The sequence below is a fragment of the Jaculus jaculus genome, chromosome 2 (assembly GCF_020740685.1).
Source record: "Jaculus jaculus isolate mJacJac1 chromosome 2, mJacJac1.mat.Y.cur, whole genome shotgun sequence".
NCBI lineage: Eukaryota > Metazoa > Chordata > Mammalia > Rodentia > Dipodidae > Jaculus > Jaculus jaculus.
The window spans coordinates 69,818,141-69,840,889 of record NC_059103.1 but is presented as its reverse complement, the minus strand read 5'-3'; the positions used below and the strand labels follow the sequence as shown (position 1 = coordinate 69,840,889).

The 22,749-nt window shown below is 43.7% G+C and overlaps 1 protein-coding gene across 3 annotated transcripts in view; it reads right to left on the bottom strand.

Annotated features, from left to right (window-relative positions):
• Positions 1-22,749, bottom strand: part of Syt17 (synaptotagmin 17) — a 74,625-nt gene that overhangs the window by 15,801 nt on the left and 36,075 nt on the right. For all 3 annotated transcript variants that reach the window (XM_004665428.3, XM_045144106.1, XM_004665429.3), the window contains exons 6-7: positions 12,572-12,692; positions 10,186-10,341 (exon numbers count right to left, since the gene is read on the bottom strand). In XM_004665428.3, coding sequence (XP_004665485.2) covers positions 10,186-10,341; positions 12,572-12,692 — 277 coding nt within the window. The remainder of the gene's footprint in view (positions 1-10,185; positions 10,342-12,571; positions 12,693-22,749) is intronic.

Here is a 22,749-nt window from a genome sequence, read left to right as displayed (position 1 = left end):
CAAGAGACACTGTGCAAAGGATTCTCTGGTTGCTGACTTTACTCCTGGCAGTGCCGTACTGAGATGCTAGCCTTGGCTGCCGAGCCCAGGCAGCTTTGTGCAGCTCTGAGGCACAGGGCACAGCTGAAGTCTTCCTCACTCTGTGTAGCTCAGGCCCTACAGGTCATATTACTTTCCAGGTAAAGACCTTCCAGAGGCTTCTCAGTGTACTTGGGAAAAATTAAAAAAAAAAAAATCCACACATGTCTCATCTTCTAGATTCTGCTTGGTCCAACTTCTGTCCTGCCACTCTGAAAACTCAATCCCTGGCTTGGCCATTCAAGGGGTCACATGAGGGAAGAGGAAACACACCAAGGCTTCCTAATGCTTTTTCCTTCTGAAATCCACATGACATAGATATTGGACTTCCTGATCCTCCTTAGCTGTGATATCTTCACTCTCTGCTGCACAGATAGCATACTGTCTTCCAACCCACGCTTTCCTCTGCTTCAGCATTCTGCTGTAGTCTATCTAGTGATTTTCTCAGTTGTTATACTTCTTAAGTTCAAAAAGCTACATTTGGCTATTCTTTTAAGTATCTTCTACTTTCCCGCGGACTGCTGGCATCTTCTACCTTCCCATTTTTCTCAAGAGGGTCTGCCTCTACTTCATAAGGCATGGTTATCATAGCTGTTTTAAAGGCTTGTTAATTGCAGGCTGGGGAGATGTCTCAGTGGTTGAGTGCTTGTCATATGAGCCTGAGTGCTTAAGAGAGCTTCCCCAGAACCCAGGCAAAGGGTTGGGAATAGCCACACAAACCCGTAACTCTGGATGCACTGGTTAGCCCAATTGAAAAATAGCAGCTCCAGGCTCAGCGAGAGACTCTGTCTCAAAGAAAACAAGTAGAAACGATAAACAAGACACCCAGCATTCTCCACCGGACTCCATATGTGCACAAGGGCCACATGCATGTGCACATACATGTGCATATCACATACCACACCATACATAGAACACACATACACACAATCTGCTAATATCAATATCTAGACCATCTTGCAGTGTGAGAATTCCAACATCTGAGTGCATCTTGTGATCTGTACCTGTCACTTATATTTTTCTCTGTGAATTTGTCAATTTCTCTGTAAATAAGTCATTTTGGGTTATATGGTGGACATTTTGAGTATATAAGACACTAGGTCTTGCTTAGCCTTTCCTCTTAATATGTTGATTCTTAAGCCACTGAAGAAGTGAGTTTCAGAGCCCAAGTCCTCCTCACCTTCTATGTAATACTATTCCTTTACCAGGTCAACCTTTAGTACCTCTAGACTATCCCCACTGTGTTCCCCAGGGACCAGCTGAGGAGCTGGGTGACAATCTACCCTTCTGAGCTGAAAGCCCTCATTACACCATTCAGGATCATCTGCACTCCTGCTCAGCTTCACAATGAGCTTGAGGTCCAAACACAAGTGGATTTGTCAGGCTGGGCCTGGTAGTACACACCTGGAGTCACAGCACTTGGAGGCTAAAGCAGGGGATTGTGAGCCTGAAGCCAGCCTGGGATAGATAAGGATACCCTTCTCAAGCTCCTCCCCTTTGCAAGCTTTCCACTCTGTGGTCCCGGGATACACTGTCACATTACTGCACATAAACAGTGAAGGTGCTAAGTCTCTTCACTCAGCCACTTGCTTCTCATGACTGGGCCTGGAGCCAAAGCCCAGGGCTGACATTACCACTTGCTCTGACCCATCTCACACACTGCTCACCCCTGGTACTACAGGAGTCCAAACTGATCTGACTCTGCAGCTGAACTGGCACAGGCTGTGTGGCAGTTTCTGGCTTCTGGACATTGTACCATCATCGATGTTAGGGAGATGTTGATTAGGTAAGGGGATACTGGGGAGACCACTACAGGCGGCTGGATGGAGCTACTGGCCTTAAAAGGTGCCACATCTCAATGCTATCCCATGCAGAGATGATTGAAACAACGGAGGAGTTCTCAAGTGGTCTTTGGGATAGCTAGGTCCACTTTCTGTTTGGCCTTTAATTGATAGTAGGAATGATTTGCTGTCTTCTACTCAAGAGGAAGCTGGGGCTCACTGAGGTGTACTCACTCGCTTGAGGTCACACACCTAGTAAATGGCACAGCCAAGATCCAAACCCAAGGCTCTGTCATTGCAGAGCCTGCACCTCCGAGGCAGGGTCCACCCCCATCAGCATCAGTATCACTGCCTCTGGTACTTACTGAGCATTAGCTGTGTCAAGGTATACTATGAGACTGATAAGATTAAGCACTCAGATTAGGAGCTCTTAACAAAGGGAAAAGCTAAGGTACAGAAAAAGAACATCTGGCCAATGCTAAAGATTGAGAAGGTGACAAAAGCAAAATTTGAACCAAAGTGTCTCCCATTCTGCTCCATATTCTGAAAGGCCTGTGACCCTTTATCTAGGAAGCAAGGTGGATCTAATTCCCACTAAGCCAGGTTGAAAGGGGAGAAGGCAAAAGCTTCTGAGAGACAGGAGGCATGGAAATGGGCTGAGACAGGGCTCGGATTTTGGGGAGACATCTAAGCCTTAGAACAAACCATAGCACTTCTGCATTGCAAAATGGTTATACCCCTCTCAGCCTGGCTCCCTCATCTGTCTTCCACTCTATACACTCAGATTCCCCACTGACCTGCTTCCAAAATCTGGCATTTTTGTATGCATGCATATGTGTGTGGAGGCCATAGATAGTTTTGTGTGCCATCCCTTGGCCTACCTTTTTTGAGACAGGGTCTTTCACTGTCTTGGCGCTTGCTAAGTAGTCTGGACTGGCTGGCCAGTGAGTCTCAGGAATCCACCTCTCTCTCTCCCCAGTGCTGAGATTAAAAGCTTGTGCTACCATACTCATGAGCTTTACTCATGAGCTCTAGAGATTGAACTCAGGTCTTCATACTTGCAAGGTAAACATTTTTTTTAATTTTTTTTTTTTTTTTTTTTTTTACTTATTTGAGAGCGACAGACACAGAGGGAAAGACAGATAGAGGGAGAGAGAGAGAATGGGCACGCCAGGGCTTCCAGCCTCTGCAAACGAACTCCAGACGTGTGCGCCCCCTTGTGCATCTGGCTAACGTGGGACCTGGGGAACTGAGCCTCGAACCGGGGTCCTTAGGCTTCACAGGCAAGCGCTTAACCGCTAAGCCATCTCTCCAGCCCTTGCAAGGTAAACATTTTAACAACTGCAGTGGCAACCTTTGAGAAACTAAGTGGGAAGGTAAGCAGCAGGTGTGGAGTCTTCCACGTGGAGTCCTAGTAGCTCATTCCTTGCCAAGCTGAAGAGTACGAATGGCCTCCATTTCTCTTCTGGGGCAAGGATCCTGCCTAGCCACTCTCTCACCCTCTGGCCCCTTTGCTAATTAACCTCGCCTCTCTTTCAGCTTCTAGCTCCTGCATCAGCTCCTCTTACTCCTCAGTCTAGATCAGATGCTACAGACTACCCCGTGTCTTCTCCATGACACTTGGAGAAATTCACAGTCTGACTGCTATTGGTGGGGATCCACCCACCCCAAATTAAGCTCCATGAAAGCCTGGATAGTGCCACCTGGGTATTGTTTCATATGTAACATTGAGGATGTGACAGTTATCTGGCTGTGACATCTGTGACCTCCTTGATCACCAGAGTTGACTCGGCTGATCTGGCTGGCTAGATGGGTCACCTTTTCCTCCCTTACCACTCCATGTGTGTCCCTCTCAAAGCTGCATGCTCAAAGAAGATGGCCTTCCCTGAATAGAGGAGACTGACTTTTGGTCAAGGGTATATGAGTAGCTGTGCTCCCCTGCTAGAACCTGAAAACACGCTCTCACAACATCCAGCATAATGCCTGGTACATAGTAGGGGCTCAAGAAAATTTAATTCAGTCAGACTTAGTAGTGCAGACCTATTATTCCAGCTACTTGGAAAGCTAAGGCAGGAGGGTTGAGATTCAAGGCTAGCCTGTGCTACAGAGTGAGTTTAAGGCCATCCTTGGCAACTTGATGATATATTGTTTGAAAATAAAAAGCAAAAAGAAAGATGGGACTGTGATTCAATAGGAGAATACAAGGCCCCATGTTCCATCCCCAGCGAGAAAATGAAAGGGGAAAGGAAAGGAAACTCAATCAGTGAGGACTGATAAGAGACCGGATCAACTCCTCTCCAGGGACCTGAGCTGTGGCTTCAACAAGCCATGTGCAAGCAGCTATGCTGTACGCAGCCTCCCAACCTTTCCCCCAGGAATGGGGACTGTACTGAAGCCAAATGTTTCTTGTCCTAAGGTCAACAGGGGAATGAAATTTAACTGTATCTCAGAATGCCAGGAAGCCCAAGGCACTTAGGAGAAGCTGAGCAAAATAGATGGATAGAAGCAAAATGACACAATATTTGGTCCCTTCTCAGTTAGTGATTTCCCCAAAACTTCATTTCCAAATAGACAGGGTCTCCTCCAACTTTGTGAGGGAAGGGGACAGCAGGTGACCAGCATTCTTTCAGAAAGGCCTCACGGTGGCTGCACAACTAGGAACCGGTCCTTCATAGAGCAACAATAAATACCAAGCAGTGCTGACACAGGACATACTCTGAGCCAAGCACTATACATATAAACCTATGTATGGACTTAAAAGAACCAACTGGAATGAATACTAGTGTCCTCATTATACAAGTGAGGATGCTGAAGCAGAGAGTTTGCTTGGAGCAAAGTGCCAAGATAACAAAGCCTTAACCACTAGACCACATTCCCTCCTGCCAAAGGAGGAGCGAGGCCTATTCTCAGAAAGGAGGATGGCCTGCCAGAGTCCCACAGCCAGCTTCCAGTTCTGTCCTCGAATTGTGCAAGTTCTGCCCAGTTAGGTTCCCTGCCTTTTTTTTCTTTTTAAATATTTTATTTTTATTTATTTAAGATAGAGAGAGAAGAGGCAAATAGAGAGAGAAATGGGTGAGCCAGGGCCTCTAGCCACTGAAAACAAACTCCAGACACATGTACCACCTTATGCATCTGGCTTACATGGGTACTAGGGAATTAAACCTGGGTCCTTAGACTTCACAAGCAAGTGCCTTAATGGCTAAGCCATCTCTCCAACCCCACCCCCTTTTAAAATTTTCTTTATTGCATATGTGTGTGGCACGTGTGTGTGTGTATATGTATGTGTATGAGTGCATATGTGGAGGCCAGAGGATAGCCCCAGGTGTCATCCTCAGGATTACCTTCCATCTCTTTTAGAGACAGGGTCTCTCATTAAGCTCACCAGTTACACTAGACCATTTAGTGAGCAAGCCCCAGGGATCCTCCTTTCTCTGCCTGCCCAATGCTGAGATTACAGGCACACACTGCCGTGCCTGACATTTTATATGGATACTGGGGATAAAATTCAGTTCCTCATGCTTGCAAGACAAGCACATCACCAACTGTAGTGGTTTGATTCAGGTGTCTTCCATAAACTTTGAAGTTCTGAATGCTTAGGTCCCCAGCAGGTGGAAATTTTGGAATTGAAGCCTCCTGGAGGGAGTGTATTGTTGAGGGGGGGGGGCTGTTTATGGTTGTTATAGCCAGTTGCCATTGCAAGTGTTTGGCACACTCTCCTATTGCTGTTGTCCACCTAATGTTGGCCAGGAGGTGATGTCCACCCTCTGCCCATGTCATTGTTTTTCCCTGCCCTAATGGAGCTTCCCCTGGAGTCTGTAAGCCAAAATAAACCCACAAGCTGTTCTTGGTTGGGTGTTTTCTGCTAGAAATGTGAAGCTAACTGCAATAGCAAAATTAATACTGAGAGTAGGGTGGTATTGCTGCTAGAAACTTATGTGGCTTTTGGCCTTTTAGAACTGATTTGTGGAAGGAATTTGGGATGAATTTAAAATTTTGGCCTAAGAAATGCCTTGTGGTGCTTAAGTACAGCTTGATGGAATATTCTGGTCAGAGTTAAAAGACCTGAATGCAGTAAGAACTATGGACTGTGAGGATTGGCTTATGAGAGTGAGAAAGAGCTTTGTTGGGACTGATATAGAAGCAGTATGTATGAGAGGCTCACTACATTCTGCCCGCCTGTATCCTGAGAATGTGTGCAGGGTTATGGCATATAGAAATGGACTGGTGTGAGCAGAGGGACACGGCACAGAAATGAATGAAATCTTTGGACCAAAACTATGGACCATTCAGCTGTAATTGAGAGATTACAACCATTGAGATTGGGCCAGCTGACCTGCATTGGAACAACAGCAAAGGTGCAGACTCTTCTGAAGGGGCCTGAAAGCTGAAGGAGTGTCCTGTTCTTCAAAGTCTGCTTTATTCCCCACGAATCAACAAATTGGCAGCCCAGCTGATACCATGGAGTATAACAAATGCAGGAAAGACATGGCCATTGAATTTGAAACATGGTCTTGTTTTTTGGAAGTGGCAATGAGCAGTGTGAAGCAGACTTGGATTATCTGCATAGAGGCCCAGTGGAGCCCTGAGGATAAGTTGTGGGTTGCAGTGGAGACCCAGTGGAGATGCCAAGACTACAGGATGATTGCCAAAGAGACCTGCCGGCACCCAGTGAAGTTTTCAATGACTGTGAGTAGCCTTGCTGGAAGGGCAGAGCTGGAACTCCAGAGACATCACTGGTTAGAATTATCAGACTTGGAGATTCGTCACAGGCTAGAGTTGTCAAACTTAGAGCTACAGAGTCTGATGTTTGCCTGTTTGTTTTAAATCTTGTATTGTTTCAATATTTCTTTGCTATGTTCTTTTGCAGTATGAATGTTTATTCTGTGCCATTATGGGTGTGTTTTTGCTTTTGTTTTTTTTCTTGGTATTATAGCTCAATTAAAAGATCTTGGACTATGTGGATGCTTGAATGGCATTGAGTGATAAAAACTATAGGCACTTTTAGTTGGACTGAATGCATTGCATGTTACATCATGGTTGGTTATCAATTTATGGGGTCCAGGAGCAGAATATAGTGGTTTGATTTAGGTATCCCCCATAAACTTATATGCTTTGAATGTAAAAGTCCCCAGCTGGTGGAAATTTGGGAATTGAAGCCTCCTGGAGGCAGTGTATTGTTGGGGTGGGCTTATGGGTGTTATAACCAGCTTCCTCTTGCCAGTGTTTGGCACACTCCCCTGTTGCTGTTACCCACCTAACACTGGCCAGGAGGTGATATCCACCCTTTGCTCATGCCATCATTATCCCCTGCCGTCACAGAGCTTCCCCCAGGTCTATAAGCCAAAATAAACCTTTCCTTCCCACAAGCTGTTCTTGGTTGGGTGTTTTCTGCCAGTGATGCAAAGCTGACTACAACACCAACTGAACTGTCTTTCCTTCAAAAACAAAAGTGGAAGCCATAAGTTTTTAGGTCTGCCAGGATTACAATGTAAGACCATGTCTCAAAATAAAAATAAAAATAAAATAAAACAAGCAGGGGCTGGGGAAGTAGCCCAGAGGATAGTGTTTTCCATGCAGCCATAATTACCTAAGACCCTCAGAACCCACATAAAACTGGATGCTGTAGCATAAACAGATGTAATCTAAGCACATGAAGAGCAAGAGGGGAGCTGGAGCCAGGAAAATCACCTGGAATCTCACAGGCCAGACAACACAGCAGTGCACAAAGGAGACCTGCCTCAAACAAGGTGGAAGGCAATGACTGACGCCTGAAGCTCTCCTCTGCCCCCACACATGTGCTGCAGTGTAGGGTACACACATCCAGTCTCACACATGAACATGCATGCACACACAGACACACAAATACAGACACCATCTTAACTCCTGTTTGGTGTACCAGCCGGTGGCATACAGTGTTCACACTGTCTGCAGCCATCACCCTGTCCACCTCCAGAACCTCCACCTGACTGACGGCTGGAGGCAGGGTGTCACCAACAGCTTCCATCTCCTGGCTTATGGGGGTAGAGGAGTGTCCCACAGAATGCTTATCTTCTCCAAGTGAGAGTCAACAATAAATCTCTGTGCCCGAGACCCCCTATTCTACTCATAAATTTTGACAACCCATACAATATAGATCCTTTTTTTTTCTTTTGAGGCAAGCCCAACAGACTGGCCTTTTATATGAGAGAGAGAAAGAAAGAGAGATAATTGGCACGCCAGGCCCTCCAGCCTCAGAAATTGAACTCTAAATGCGCATACCACCTTGTGCGCATGTGTGACCTTGTGGCACTTTGTGCATCTGACCAGGAGGGTCAAACATGGGTCCTTAGGCTTCACAAGGCGCCTTAACCTCTAAGCCATCTCTCCAACCCATAGATCCTTTTTTGGCAGTCTTACTCGATTTAGTGTGGCTTCAAGGTTCATTCACATAGTAGCAGGTATCAGAATTCTCCCCACTTTTAAGGATGATCAGTATTGTGTTTTATGGATGGACCATGTTTTCCTTATCCAGGTGGCTGTTTTATCTTCTAGCTATTTTGGATAACACTGCTATTAATAATGCTATAAACATGGATGCACAAGCACCTGAGTTCTTGTAATTTATTAGCATACTATGATTACACAATAATATATCCAGAAACAATAGATAAAGTCATACTTTAAGTAAGTAAACTAATTTCTACTAAAGAGTGGCACAGGGCACATCTACTTAAATATTATATCCTCTGGGAAGTCTTTTGCCATTATTTCTGGTTTAGGTGACCAAGTCTTTTCATATGCTTCTATCAGAAGAAGCAACTTGAATCATCACCACCACCACCATTATCCTCATCATCACTACCATGATAGGATGTGGTTAGGCAGTTAGGATAACAGAATCTCAAAAGTGAACAGATTTCTTTTTTTTCTTGACTAAAAGCAGGGAATGTCATTAAGCCTATAAAGACAACCTGGATTTTTTTTCCTTATCTCTTTCTTCCCTGGGAAATTGTACCCTCCAGGAAAGATGTCTAGACTAAGTTTACCTCCCCCAAATGACAGAAAACCTGATCCCTACCTATTGTCCCATTTTATAGAAAGCTGTGAAATCTGGTCTTAGTCATGTCACATCAGAGCCCTGCAAACCTGATCTTCCTCACCTGTGTCACTTCCCATTAAAAAAAAAAATAGCCTTGAGATGGAGAGATGGCTTAGCAGTTAAGGCATGTGCCTGCAAAGCCTAAGGATCTAGGTTCAATTCCCCAGTACTTATATAAACCAGATACACAAAGTGGTGCATGCTTATAGAGTTTGTTTGCAGTGGCTGGAAGCCCTGGCACACTCATATTCTCCTTTTCTGTCTTTGCCCTCTCTCGCTCTCTCTCAAATAAATAAATATTTTTTGAAAAACCAACCTGAGTCTCAGGGTGGGCCTCTCAAACCCCCTCTTACCTCCCTGGACAAGAGCTCCAACTAGCTCCCCTCCCTTACATTCTGGGCTTAAGCCTCCCTTCTCTTTTCCCTCCAAAAACTCTAATGTATAATTAAATCTTTCCAAACCTTACCCCTGGTCTGTGGATTTCATTCTTCAAATTCATAAGACAAGAATCCAGGAATACCCCAAGTTATCAGTGTGTTGGCATGCAAGGAACCCCAAAAATTCCTGTATCAGTTATCCTCATCCTATCTTCACCAATAGTTACCATCACCCTTATTATTACCATAACCACACCATCATCACCATCAACATCATCACCACCACCATCAACATCATCCTCATCATCACCATCACCCTCATTATTCCCATCACCACACAATCATCACCATCAGCACCATCCTCATCATCACTATCACCATCACCCTCATTATTCCCATCCTCACCAGCATCATCATCCACATCATCCTCCTCATCACCATCACCCTTATTATTACCAAAACCACCACCATCATCCTCATCATCACCATCACCCCCAATCTCATGATGAAAGCTGACTGATACAGATTATAAGTCATTTATTCTTCACAAAAACCCTACAACACAAGCACTATGATTGTCCACACTCTATAGATGAGGAACCTGAAGCTCAGGACAGTTGTGTAACTTGCCAAAGTCCTCAATTACAATGAAGCAGTTCCAGGAAATCCAGGTCAAGTTAGAATTGCTACAAATACATATCAATTTATTCTATGGCTTTATGAGTTGTGACTAAGTTCAAATGGAGTAAGTGAGTTCAAACCTAGGTAACTGAACATCAGACATGACGTTCTTAAACATAAATCTCTCTAGATGCTTTCACAGTTGAACACACCTCACCAGGCACTCATTAGGGTCTAGACTGTCACCCACCTGTGAACACTAGGCTGGCATTTTCCAGTTCTTCTTGGGGAACTTTGAAGCTGAAGGATTCATTATAGAAAGGATCAATTGTGCCTCGTAAGAAGGAAGTCTTCTTGGTTTTCACAAGCTTGAGTCCATGTACCAGCTGGATTTTCACAAATGGGTCTAGAGGTTTAACACAGAATTGCATAACACTGGAAATAATGAAACCTAAGCCACACATCCTTCATCCTTCACCTTTCCATCTGTATATCCTGCTACTCATTCACTCTTCTATCTAAGCCATCCACTTACTCAACTTTTTGTCCATCTCTCTCTGTCCATCCATCCATCCACTCACTAATCTACTCACCACCCAACATTCTTTTATCTATCCATTCTGCTATCTAACCATTTAAGTTCCTATTTACCTCATAGGCTCTGCCCCTGTGCACCAGCCAAGCATTCTGCCACTGAGTTAGACCTCCAGCTCTTCTCTATTTTTCTATCAATCCATCCGTACATCTACTCAGCCATTCATTATTGTGGTAGTTTGAATGGATGTCCCCATTAGATTCAGTTTAATTAAAGCTTCTTGGTGTTCCAGCTGCCTGGCTAGAAGAGATGTCACTGTGGGTGGATCCTGGGGTCCAGCCCTAAGGAGTTTTTTTTTTAAATTTCTTTATAATTAACAACTTCCATGATTGTAAACAATATCTCATGTTAATTCCCTTCCTCACCCCACTTTCCCCTTTGAAACTCCACTCTTTATCATATCCTCTCCCCATCTCAATCAGTCTCTCTTTTATTTTGATGTCATCATCTTTTTGGAGGGGGTTGAATCTAAAATTCCAGCCTAAAGGTATGCAAAGTGCTTGAGTTCTGCCTGGGTTCCTAGAGTGTGCTTGCTTATGGTGCTGGTGGTGGTATTTCTCTCTTTGTGTACCTGCAAAAGGGGGCCAGCTTCTTCCATCATTATGGAACTTCCCATGGATCTATAAGCTTCAGTAAACCCTTCCTCCTATAAATTGTGTCTGGTATGGAGGTTCATGCCAGCAATGTGAAACCAACCACAAAAGGCATTGATCCTGTTTCATTTATTCATTCTTGTGAGGGTTTATCTCTTCTACTGCCAATGCATCATTTTCCCATCTATTTCCTGATCTGCTGGTCCCCTATTTTTTCTATATAATCCAATACTTATCAAGCTCCCTTCATGTCACAGACATTGTATTCATTTTACAGATGAGGAAACTGAGGGCTCAAGATAAGAAAGTATTTGCTTGAGAATTGGCTGGTGCATGCAGAACCAGACTGGAGTCTTCTCCTAGCTTTGTGTTTGTGGAAATCCATTTTCAGGCCAGTAGCTCATAGCTCATGCAAAAGAGAAGAGAGAAGGCAGAATTATATCTATCATACTGAGCTCACTTTATAGTTTGGAAAGGAATTTATGCAAATGATCTAACTTAATATTTGCTTAAACAACACAATGAGATGAATGCTGTATATAAATTTGGAGATGAAGAACTTGAAGCTTATAGAGGTTAAGTAACTTCTCCAAGGCCACATCATTTGCAAGCAGAAGTACTAAGATTTTATTCCAGGCACCTTAACTCCTTTAATCATTTCTCATATGATGCTCCCATTGTGGTGAGCCCAAATGTTCCAGCCATTATAGCATTTCTTCTATCAGTCCCTTTGAAATCTGTTTTATACTGTGGCTTTTGAGAATACAGGGTATATTATAGATTCGGCTGCCACATTATTGCAAAAGCAATCTCTTTAAGGCAGTTGGAGAAGATAGTATTTCTGCCACTGAATTGAAGCAAGCCCAGTGACCATGGCTGCTTTCATAGTAACATCCTCTGCTATCATAGGAGAAGCTACATACAGATGGAAAAGAATCTGTTCCATGCTGTTAAATGTCGTGTTTGAATTAATTTTGCTATAAAGTAACACAGTAGTCTTTAAATATTGGATTTGTAAAGATTTATGGTATATTTGAAATGAGTTAGAGAAAAACCTTGGGACTGGGACCATCATGCTTAATGATTAGAATACAGGATATTTGCTCACTATTGCCACCTAGAGTATGGAGTTTCTATTACAGGAATGGTGTATAGAAAGGCAAATAAATCACTTCTTAAGGCTTTATAATGCTCAAAGAAAATTTATATCCTTAGTAGTCATCACAAATATTCACAGTATGGCAGGTTCCCACAATTTCATCACTGTCCTGTTTCATCCTAAAAGATATCTGGGCATTTATTTTCCTTCCTGAACTAGCATCCATGTTCTAACTGCTGCCCACCCTTACTAAGCCTTACCAATAGCATCTAGGATACAGAACTGAGTTCCCCAAACAGACACAGACATCCTGTTAATGGAATGGAAGATTCAGGGAGTCTCGCTATACCTGAACCTTGGCTCACATCTGTCTGAAGTAGTTGCTTGGCTCGAATGATGTCAACATTCAGTCTCCCAGCGCTCGGGAGATAATTCAGGGACAGAAGCAGCTCCCCCAGCTCCACTTCATTCTGCAGGAGAAAGAACACAGTCAGGAAGCTGCTTCTGTCATTTCTTCCTTTTGTCCCCGCCATACACGACACTGATGGCTGGAGCTCACAAGTGTGGCTACAGGTGGACCAGTGCATAGCAGGTGCCTCTTTCTTTGACTTCTTTACCTTCTGCCTCCAACTTGCTCATAGTTTAGCTTAGAAACTTAGCTTAGAAATTTCTGCCCTTGGAATGCTTAACAGCAGCAATGCTCCACATCAGAATAACAATGAATTGATAACAGAAAAGTACCATGACATGGTTATGCTAAGCACTTCACATGTACGCACAGTACTTACTTAAATTAATAGATAGAAAAACTAAGACTCAGATGAGTTAAAATGATATTTCCAAGCTCACACAGCTAGAAAGTGGTAGAAATCAGTCACAGGGATGCTGATTCCAGATGTACTAACCAGCAGAAAGCTATCTGGGTATTGCCCACAGCAGAACTCACACTTTGTCATAGCAATGCTGGGCACATGACCTTCCCTGCTGAAGAGAGCCCCTCCCTTCAATGTCAAGGTTATAACACATGGGAAATCCACATAAGTATCCTAGTGCACAACTCCATGCTGCCTAGAAAATAGGAACCTTCACTTTCATGTCTCTATGTTTAAAAAATATTTTTAGAAAATGTCAACCACTTCAGAGGAATGAGTCACTCTCCAGGCACCCATCACGCAACTATAACAATGATAAACATCTTCCCAAATGGTATTTAATTTATAACCCTACTTGTAAAAATATCTTAGCTGAAAATTATAAACTAAGTTCCAAAGAGGATGCTACTTTAACTACATATCCCTCAAAATGTTTCTCTAGTCAGTCAGGGCATTACAATACATATTCTTAGTATGAGTACCTTTCACGTATATCAGAAGGCAAAAAACCATAAGGCATCTTTACATACATGCCACCACTGAGACTCAGAGAGCATGCTATGGTTAATCTTGATTCCTCTATGCCTTCATTCAACCACATACAACTCTGAGTAGCTCCTAGACATTACATCATTTTATTGGTAATATTTCAGAATATGCCCCTAAAGGATATGTCATCTAGCCATCCATCCATCATTCACCCACCCACTTGTCCAGCTATCCATGTTATCTATCCCTTTCAGCAGTGTTCATAACAGCAAACTAATACAAGTGGCCATTCTAGAATAACAGTTGTCACATAGTTGATATTCAATAAACATTTGTTGGCTAGATGAATATTCAAACTCTAAGATTCTTATATGAATTAAGTTAGTCTACAAACAAGAGATAAAAGTATAGTTAACTCCAGGTTGCAAACTTGCAGCTCATGGACTCACTTTGGTTCACATCCCATTTAAACAAATACTACATAATTGTGCTATGGTTCAAAAACCTGGACTTGGAGGTGCTGGGGCAGTGGTGTTTCAGGGATAAAAGTGCTTGCTGTCCAGGTGTGGAGATTAGAGGATAGGTCTCCAGCCTCCACATAAATAATGGGTAAATGGGGCAGCCTAGAATCGTAGCACTCAGGAGATGGAGACAGGGGAGCCCTGTGACAAGCTGGCTAGACAGACTAGACTAGCTAACTGAGGAGGCCAGGGTTTAAATGAGCGACCCTGGCTGTTGGCCTCCACACATGCAACTATACACATCACACACACATACACACTATGAAACACCATCTGGGTTTCTTGCCTTGCTTGAAAAACATGAAGCTCTGCCAATGCTGGGCCACATTCCCATATAGCAATGGACAAAGACTCTTTGCATGGCTAAATTTTAGTCGGGCTCCTGAGCCTTTTCCTAAGCCTCTCCATGTACTTCCTTGTAAAAGCCAGGACTCAGTAATTATCACTCTTTGGCCTAGGTATCTTAGATATGGTCCCCATATCTAAGCAGGCTCCCTTTCTACTATCCTCCAGTTGATGTCTGACCACCTGGCCTGTCATCAACAAGGATAGTGTTAGGTTGATTCAGCCAGAATCCCCTTACCTCTGAAGCTTCCCCTTGGGAACTTTCTATCACTGACCCTCACCCTGTGTCTTGGTATAGATCCTACTTACCCATGCTGCATTATAAGTTGAGTCCTATCTCCCACCCCTCTGCAAAACCCCACTGCTGTGGTCCCTGCACCTATCATGACAGCCCTGACTAAGTCTGGTTTACTGTGTTTTCACAAGTGTCACGGACAGGGCTGAGGAAGGATATAATTCACTTGCCTAGCAGGCAGTAAGGACTTGGGGACCATCCCTAGGGCTATAAACAACAATAAAGTAAACAAATAAAAACTAATATTTAGAAAGTATCACTAAATGTTTTGTTCTTTAATACCTGCCCTTATCACTGTGTCCTACCTTGGTAGATTTTTCTAGACAAGATTAGTCAACTCAGTGTAAGCAACAAAAGCAGCTCAGGGTCTTTACACAGTTGCTAGGGGGCTTCTGCTGGTTCTCAAGGGGCTAAACGCCATGGTCTCCTTAGTGTCTGACTTAGTAGGCACATATGACCCCAGGTAAGCAAGCCTGAGAGTGTTTGGAAGAGCCTGAGCCAGGGCAAGTCCTCTGTTCTCATGGATTTGGATTTTCCAAGTCTTATAAATTAAGTGAAAAGGCTTATAACTTAACTCCTTCTAAAACCCACCAACTGTTCACCCCATGATATTTGATGATGGAGGGGTAGGGAGGTTAATAACTCAGTTGATTGAGCAGCCTAAACAGGACACAAATTTAATGTCAGAGAATATTTATTTAGGAACAGGCCCAATGAGGAATAGTTGAATGTAGCAAGAAATTAGTTTGCATATATAAGCTCTCTCTCTCTCTCTGTGTGTGTGTGTGTGTGTGTGTGTGTGTGTGGTGCATTTGTGTTCATATGTTGTGGGCAGGTGTACATGCACGTGTGTGGAGGTCAGAGGTCAAATCAAGTATCTTCCTCTGTTGTTTAACACCTTATTCTTTGAAGACAGGGTCTTTAGCTGAACCTAGAGCTCATTGATTATGGTGGGCTACCTAGCCAGTTAACCCTACACATTCCCTGTCTCCTCCACGCAAGTATTAGAGCTACAGGCATGCACCACCACTCCCGGAATCTTATGTGGGTTCTAGGGATCTGAACTCAGGTCCTCATATTTGTGCAGCACATACTTTATAGACTTAGCCATCCCTCCAACCCTAGACCAGTGGTTCTTAGCTAGGAGTGATTTTACTCCAGGGAACGTGTAGCCAAGTCTGGGGACACCTTGAGTTGTCACAGCAAAGGTAGGGGTGCCAGTGTCATTTAATTTGTAGAGGCTGGGATGCTGCTCAACCCCCTACAAAGTACAGGACAACCCAGCACCAGCAGGCAAGTGTGCTGAGGTTGAGAACTACCAAAATAGATTGCTTTAGCACAGGAGAAGAGAAAAGAGCAGAGATGTCTTTTTTGTAACACAGAAAAGCCAGCATCCTAAGGCCTGTTTGCTCCATTAGCAGGGAGTTACTCTTGAGATATCACAACACATGTATATCAGGATGTACAAACAGGATATAAATATAATAATGTGAATTTATTATATTTACTGTGGGTTTACTATAGGCTAGGGTCAGGATGCATCTGAGTGAAGCTTGGTCTCTACATGTGCAGAATGCCCATTCCAGTAGAGGAAAGAGATAATAAACAGATGGAAAATATGCATCCATCAGGGGTGGTTCTGGATAATGTTAAGCTTAGGAAGAACATCATACATCCTGGAAGTCAGACTAGAAAATGGAACCCTCAAGAGTACCTTAGGGGGAACACTTGAATGGAAGGGCACTGGAGAGGGTGAGCTGAAACTTATCCTCAAATTTCTCCCATTTCTCTTTCTTCTGTCTTTTTCTTTTTTCTTTTCCATTGGTGCTGTCCTATAATTCCCTGTACCAGGATGTGGTCTATATCCACAATGCACTGTTGATCAGAGAAACCTACTAGATCTCCCAAAACAAACAAGACAGATTTCTTGATTACCAACCTGAAGTTAATGGAAAGACCCTACTGCTGAAGACACCACACACTGTTGGCACAGACCATGGACAGACCAGGTTGGAATCCAGAGGACAGCCGGTCCCCAGTTAGCCCATCTAATGCTGGAAGGCACTACATAAGCTACTGGGGGAAAGTGGCCAACATCTGTCCATGCAATTCAAAGTCTAAGTGACTCAGAAGGAAACAATCTGACATGATGCTCACATAAGGGCAATAGTGACACTCAGCCATGGTGGGTAACCTACTGCTCTTGGATTGGCTAACAGATCCACTCACTGGGAAGGAAACCATTATCTGGAACTGGGAAACAAGTCAGAATCATACCCAGACAATGATTCTGCTTTCCATTGTCAAGTTCCCACTAACCTTAGACTATAACAGGGTCTATACCCTTTTAATTATCTCTAAATTAATAATGATTATCCCACTTAACTGATGCTGACTTCATTCTCCTTTGGAGAATCTGCTTCTCTTTTTCAGATGGAAGCTAGACCTGAGGAGATAAATGACCCAGTGCACTCCACCTGGCCCCAGATGAAACCACAGAGGAACTGGGGAAATGAGCAAAGAGTGCTGCTTTCTTAGTGAATCTGATATCAGCACAAGGGTGATAGAGACAGACACTGAGGACACTCAACACCAACCAAACCAGAAATCCAGAGACTCCTACGTGCCCATCACTGAAGTAGACTTAAAATGCTCCCAGCATGGCTCAGGGAATTTTGTGGAATAGGAGGTGGAAAGATTGTTAGAGCCACAAGTTGGGACATTTTGCACAGAGACATTGCCTCTCCCACCCCCATAATGTATGACCCACAATCCCCATGGGGTTGACCTGCATCCCCAATGAGGAAGGCCTCTTCAGAAAAGGGGCAGGGAGGAGGGAAAAGGTAGTACCAATATGTGTTGTTAACATGCAAAATATGGCCATATCTAATAAAAATAATGTTGCTTAAGTAAAAAAAAATGATTAGGAAGGTTGAAAGATGGAGGGCCTTTCTTGGGTGGTCTAAATGTCTACATCTTGACTGTGGTGTGATTATAACCAGAAGAATCTGCCAAGTCAACAGGGTTGGTGACTTTCAAAATATTAGTCTGTTATATGTAGGTCTTACTTTGATCAAGCTGTTTAAAAGTGAGAGATCTTATGTAAGAAAAAGGGATATAGGAGTGCTTCTTTTGTTATTTTGTATTGAAAACATTTCCACTAAAAGCAAAATAAATATTGGGGTTAGGGATGTAGCTCGGTTGGTAGACTACTTGCCTAGCAGGCACAAACTCTGGGCTCTATCTAGAGCACCTATTAATTGGGCATGATGGCACATGCCTGTGATCTGGAGGTATAAACCGGAAGAACAGTTCAAGGTTATCCTCAACTACAGAGGGATGGGATACATGAGACTCTGTCTCAAAAAATAAATGTGTGTATGTGAGTACAGGTGTATGTGTGTCATGGCATGTGTGCACATGGTATGCCACAGCATGCATGTAGAATCAAGAAGAGAACATCAGGCATCAATCCTTGCCTTCCATTTTGTTTGAGGCAGGGCCTCTCGCCATTTGCCACTACTTGTGCCAGGCCCACTATCCCATGAGGAATTGTCCTGCCTTCGCCTTCCATCTCCCCTGTAAAATGCAGAGCATGACTGACACTTGCACTGCTCTGTCCATCTTAACACTGGGGGTTTGGAATCCAAATCTGGATCTTCACACTTGCACAGAAAGCACCCTGCCCACTGCACTGTCTCCCCTGCACCATCCAAAATAAATATATATATTTTTTAAAAAGCAAGACAATTAAGCAGGGTAGGACAATGGTGAGTGATGGGGTACAGGTGGGGGCTCCCATGTGAGCTAAGAGGAGAGACTCTGTGAGAGTGAGATTAGAACAACCCCAAATGAACTGACAACTGAGTCTCAGAAGTGAGGGAGAACTTACCAGGCATGGGGGAACAGCAAGTACAAGGGTCCAGTGGTAGGGGAGAGGAAAAAGCTCGGCGTGTTGGAAGAACACAGGAAAGTTAGTATGGCTGGGGTGTGAGAAAAGCTGGGTTCTAAATATATCTATAGGAAAGAAAGCCAGCTGTCCCCATGGGAGCCTGCTGGCCTTGGCTACTCACAGGAAGTGGAGGAGGCTGTAAGGCCACGGCCTGGACTCTCAAGCCCTCGCCCTGCTGCCTTCCCAGGTGAGCAGGGCTTCCCTTTCCCTCACCACGGGCCACAGATGGAACCTTCCACAATCTGTCTTTCTGGACTAATCCTGTTTCTAAGTGTTTCTCATCTCAAATCAAGTAAAACTCTTTATTCCTTCTTTCCCTTGAAGGATACAAGCTCGCTGCTCTCTCCCCCATCAAACTTCAACCCTAACACATATGAACACCATTACTTTCCTGTCCTATTTCTCCAGTGAAGCGTCCACATTGATCCAGCCACTCCTCTGATTGCTCTTGGGAGTGATCAATTCACAGCCAGGGGAACAATTACTGGGAAATAAAGAGAGGGCTAATTGGGCAATACCAAAGAGTTCGTTGATTCATTTAATGAATATTTATTCAACAGTTACTGGATACTGAGCATTAGAAATGTCATGGTCATGATTAGTGACAGCAAACCATTACAGAGAAATCACCACGGACCAGGCAAAGTCTCAGGCATAGCTGTCACTGTGTCCCTCTGGAAATTCTAGAGCCTCCCATGTTACAGATGAAAGGATCTGGGCATAGAGAAGCTGTGTATGGGCTTGAGATAATGTTATAAATAACACAGAGAGGATTCTAACTCAGCTTCCACATTTAATCTTACATTGTGCTTCTGGCAATTAAGGTGCAACCTGAGATACTTAGCGAGCTGAGGTCTACTGAATGAGAGGAAGGAAGAGATACAACAAAGCCAAGTCCCACAAGTTACATGTCCAACAGAATGATGTGACAAAAGACAACTGAATACATAAACGGAGAAAATCACAAGTGCTCAAAGATGTGCAGAAATGGGAATGGTGTCCAGTACGAATGTGAAACAGCCCAGTTTGGCAGCTCATAAAGTATCAGCATAGAGCTGATGTAAGATCCAACAACTCCACTCCCACAGAACAAAAAGCAGGTTTCCACACAAAACCTGTCCGTCCATAAGCTGGGCTTGGTGATGTACACCTGAAATTCCAGCACTCGGAAGGCTGAAGCAGGAAAACCGTAAGTCTGAGGCCAGCCTGGGCTGCATAGTAAGACTCTGTCTCAAAAAGAAAGAAAAGGGGGGAGGGCTGGAGAGATGGCTTAGTGGTTAATGTGCTTGCCTGCAAAGCCAAAGGGTCCAGGTTTGATTCCGCAGGATCCACATAAGCCAGATGTACAAGATGGCACATGCATCTGGAGTTCATTTGCAGTAGCTGGATGCCCTGGCATGCCCATTCTTTCTCTCTCCTCCTCTGTCTACCTTTCTCTCAAATAAATAAATAAAAATAAAGTATTTTTAGAAGCAAAAAACTAAATAAACAGAAATAAAATTAAACAAATTTGTATACAAATGTCTATAGCAGCATTATTCACAACAGCCCAAGGGTTGAAAGCCTATTATCCATCAATAAATGGAAAAGCAACATGGTCTATCTATACAATGGAATTGATATATGCTACGCAGATGAGCCTTAAAACATGCCAGGCACAAAAGATCATGTGTTTCATGATTCTATTTATGAGATACTCAGAAGAGTAAATATATAGAGACTGTGATAGTTAATTTAGGTGGTCAACTTGATGGGATTTAGAATCACCATGGAAACACACCTCTGAGTGTATCTGTGAGGGTGTTTCCAGAGAGGTTTAAAGTGAGGAGGGAAGACCCACCCTGTGTGTGGGCAGCACCATCCCATGTGCTGGGGTTCTGGAATGAACAGAAAGGAGAAAGCTACCTGAGCAGCAGCACTCATCTCTCTCTGCTTCCTAACTGTGGATGCATGTGACCACCTGCCCCAGGCTCCTGCCACCAAGCTTTCTGTACCATGATGGACTCTACCCTTGATGTGCGAGCCAAAATAAACCCTTCCTTGAGTTTCTTTTGTCAGGTATTTTCTCACAGCAATGAGAAAAGTAACTCATAACACACACAGAGAGAGAAAGCACAGTAGTTATTACCAGAACTGGGAAGAGGAAGGAGTGCAGAGTAGCCACTTAATGGACACAGGGTCTTCTCTGAGTGATGGACTGTTCTAGAATTAGGTACAGGTATGATTACACAACACTGAGGGTAGCAAATTTTACTGAACTTTACACTTTAAAATGAGTTCTGATTATACGAAATTCACCTCGATTTAAAAAAAAGTATAACGTCTATGCATGAATGGGTCACATAATAAATTAGACCAACAGAGACTTGAAATGAAATCCATTAGCAGAGTCTAGTTAAGCAAGGATTTATGGAGGAGGGTGTATTAGAGATAGACCTTGGAAGATGGGTAGGACTTTGTCTAACTTACCCTGCTACAGAGAAACACTGCAGGGAACTTGGTACCCCATAAAGATGAGACAAAATCAGTGAACTCTTCATGGTAACCTCCATCCATTTTTCTCTGGCCTTGAATTTCCCACCTTTATAACATGGCGTCCCCAGTAACTTGATGTTAATAATAAAGTAACCAATATGGTTCATAATATAAATTTTTAAAAATAAATCGGGATTTTCTTTGTGTATGTGCATATATTCATGTTCATATGTGTGTGGGAAAGCATGTGCAGGTGTCTGTTCATGTGAGTGAATGGGCGTGTGGAGTCCACAGGCCAACACTGGGTGTCCTCCTCATTTGTTTCCCACCTTATTTTTGAGACAGGGTCTCTTGCTGAATGTAGAGCTCATAAATTAAGCTAGACTGGCTAGTCAGTGAGCCTTATGGGCCCTCATGCCTCTGCCTCCCCAGTGCTGGGATTATAAGCATGCATCTCCACTCCAAGCATTTTACATGGCTACTGAGAATCTGAACTCAAGTTGCCATGCTTGTGTGTCAAGCCCTCTCAGCCATCCCTGCAGCTCTAGGCTTCTCTGTGAACATGGTGTCATTCACTCCACTGCACTCTCCAGTTGTTGGGTTGGTAAATGGGAAAGAATGCTGGCTTTCCTCTTAGGCAGACTAAGTATGTACTCAGGCCCCTGTAGAAGCAGGCGAGGCTCCCAACTCCACTTCAAATAAAAAAGAGAAATATGTATATTCCAGAAATAAATGAAGGAATTACTGAGAAAGAAGAACCTTGCTAAGAGGTCCACAAAGCACAACAGAGACTGGAGCTCCTGAAACCATCCACAGCCTCACTGTGTCTGCAGCTCCAAGTATCCCTTGACTCTCTTACCTCCCTGTTCAAAGCCCTTCACAGTAGTATGGCTTGTGACCCCAGTACTGTACTGGGGATGGCTGAGGCAGGAGTAACACAAGTTCTAGGCCAGACTAGACTTCAAATCAAACAAACATAGGGAAAAAAAGCAAACAAACAAAAAGGAAAACCTTTCATGGCTCTTAGTGTAAAATGCAAAGACCTGTCCACCTCAACACTAGGGTCATTTGGGCTTCATCATTCTCTGCTACAGATTGAAGACTGTCCTATACATTGTAGGATGCTTAACAACATCCCTGGCCTCTCAATGAAGACAGTAGCATCCTGGGGTGGTTTGATTCAGGTGTCTCCCATAAACTTAGGTGTTCTGAATGCTAGGTCCCCAGCTGATGGCAATTTGGGAATTAAAGCTTCCTGGAGGCAGTGTATTGTTGGGAGCCAGCTTACTCTTGCCAGTGTTTGGCATACTCTCCTGGTGCTGTCATCCACCTGATGTTGGCCAGGAGGTGATGTCCACCCTCTGCTCGTGCCATCATTGTCCTTTGCTATTACGGAGAGTCCCCTCCAGTCTGTAAGCCATAAACCCTTTTTTTCCTCATAAGCTGCTCTTGGTTGATGTTTTCTGCCAGCAGTGCAAACCTGACTGCAACACATCCCTTTTCTACAGTCGTCACAATCCAAAATATCTCCAGACATTATAATATCCCTTTAGGGCAACAACATCCTGTTAGTCCAGG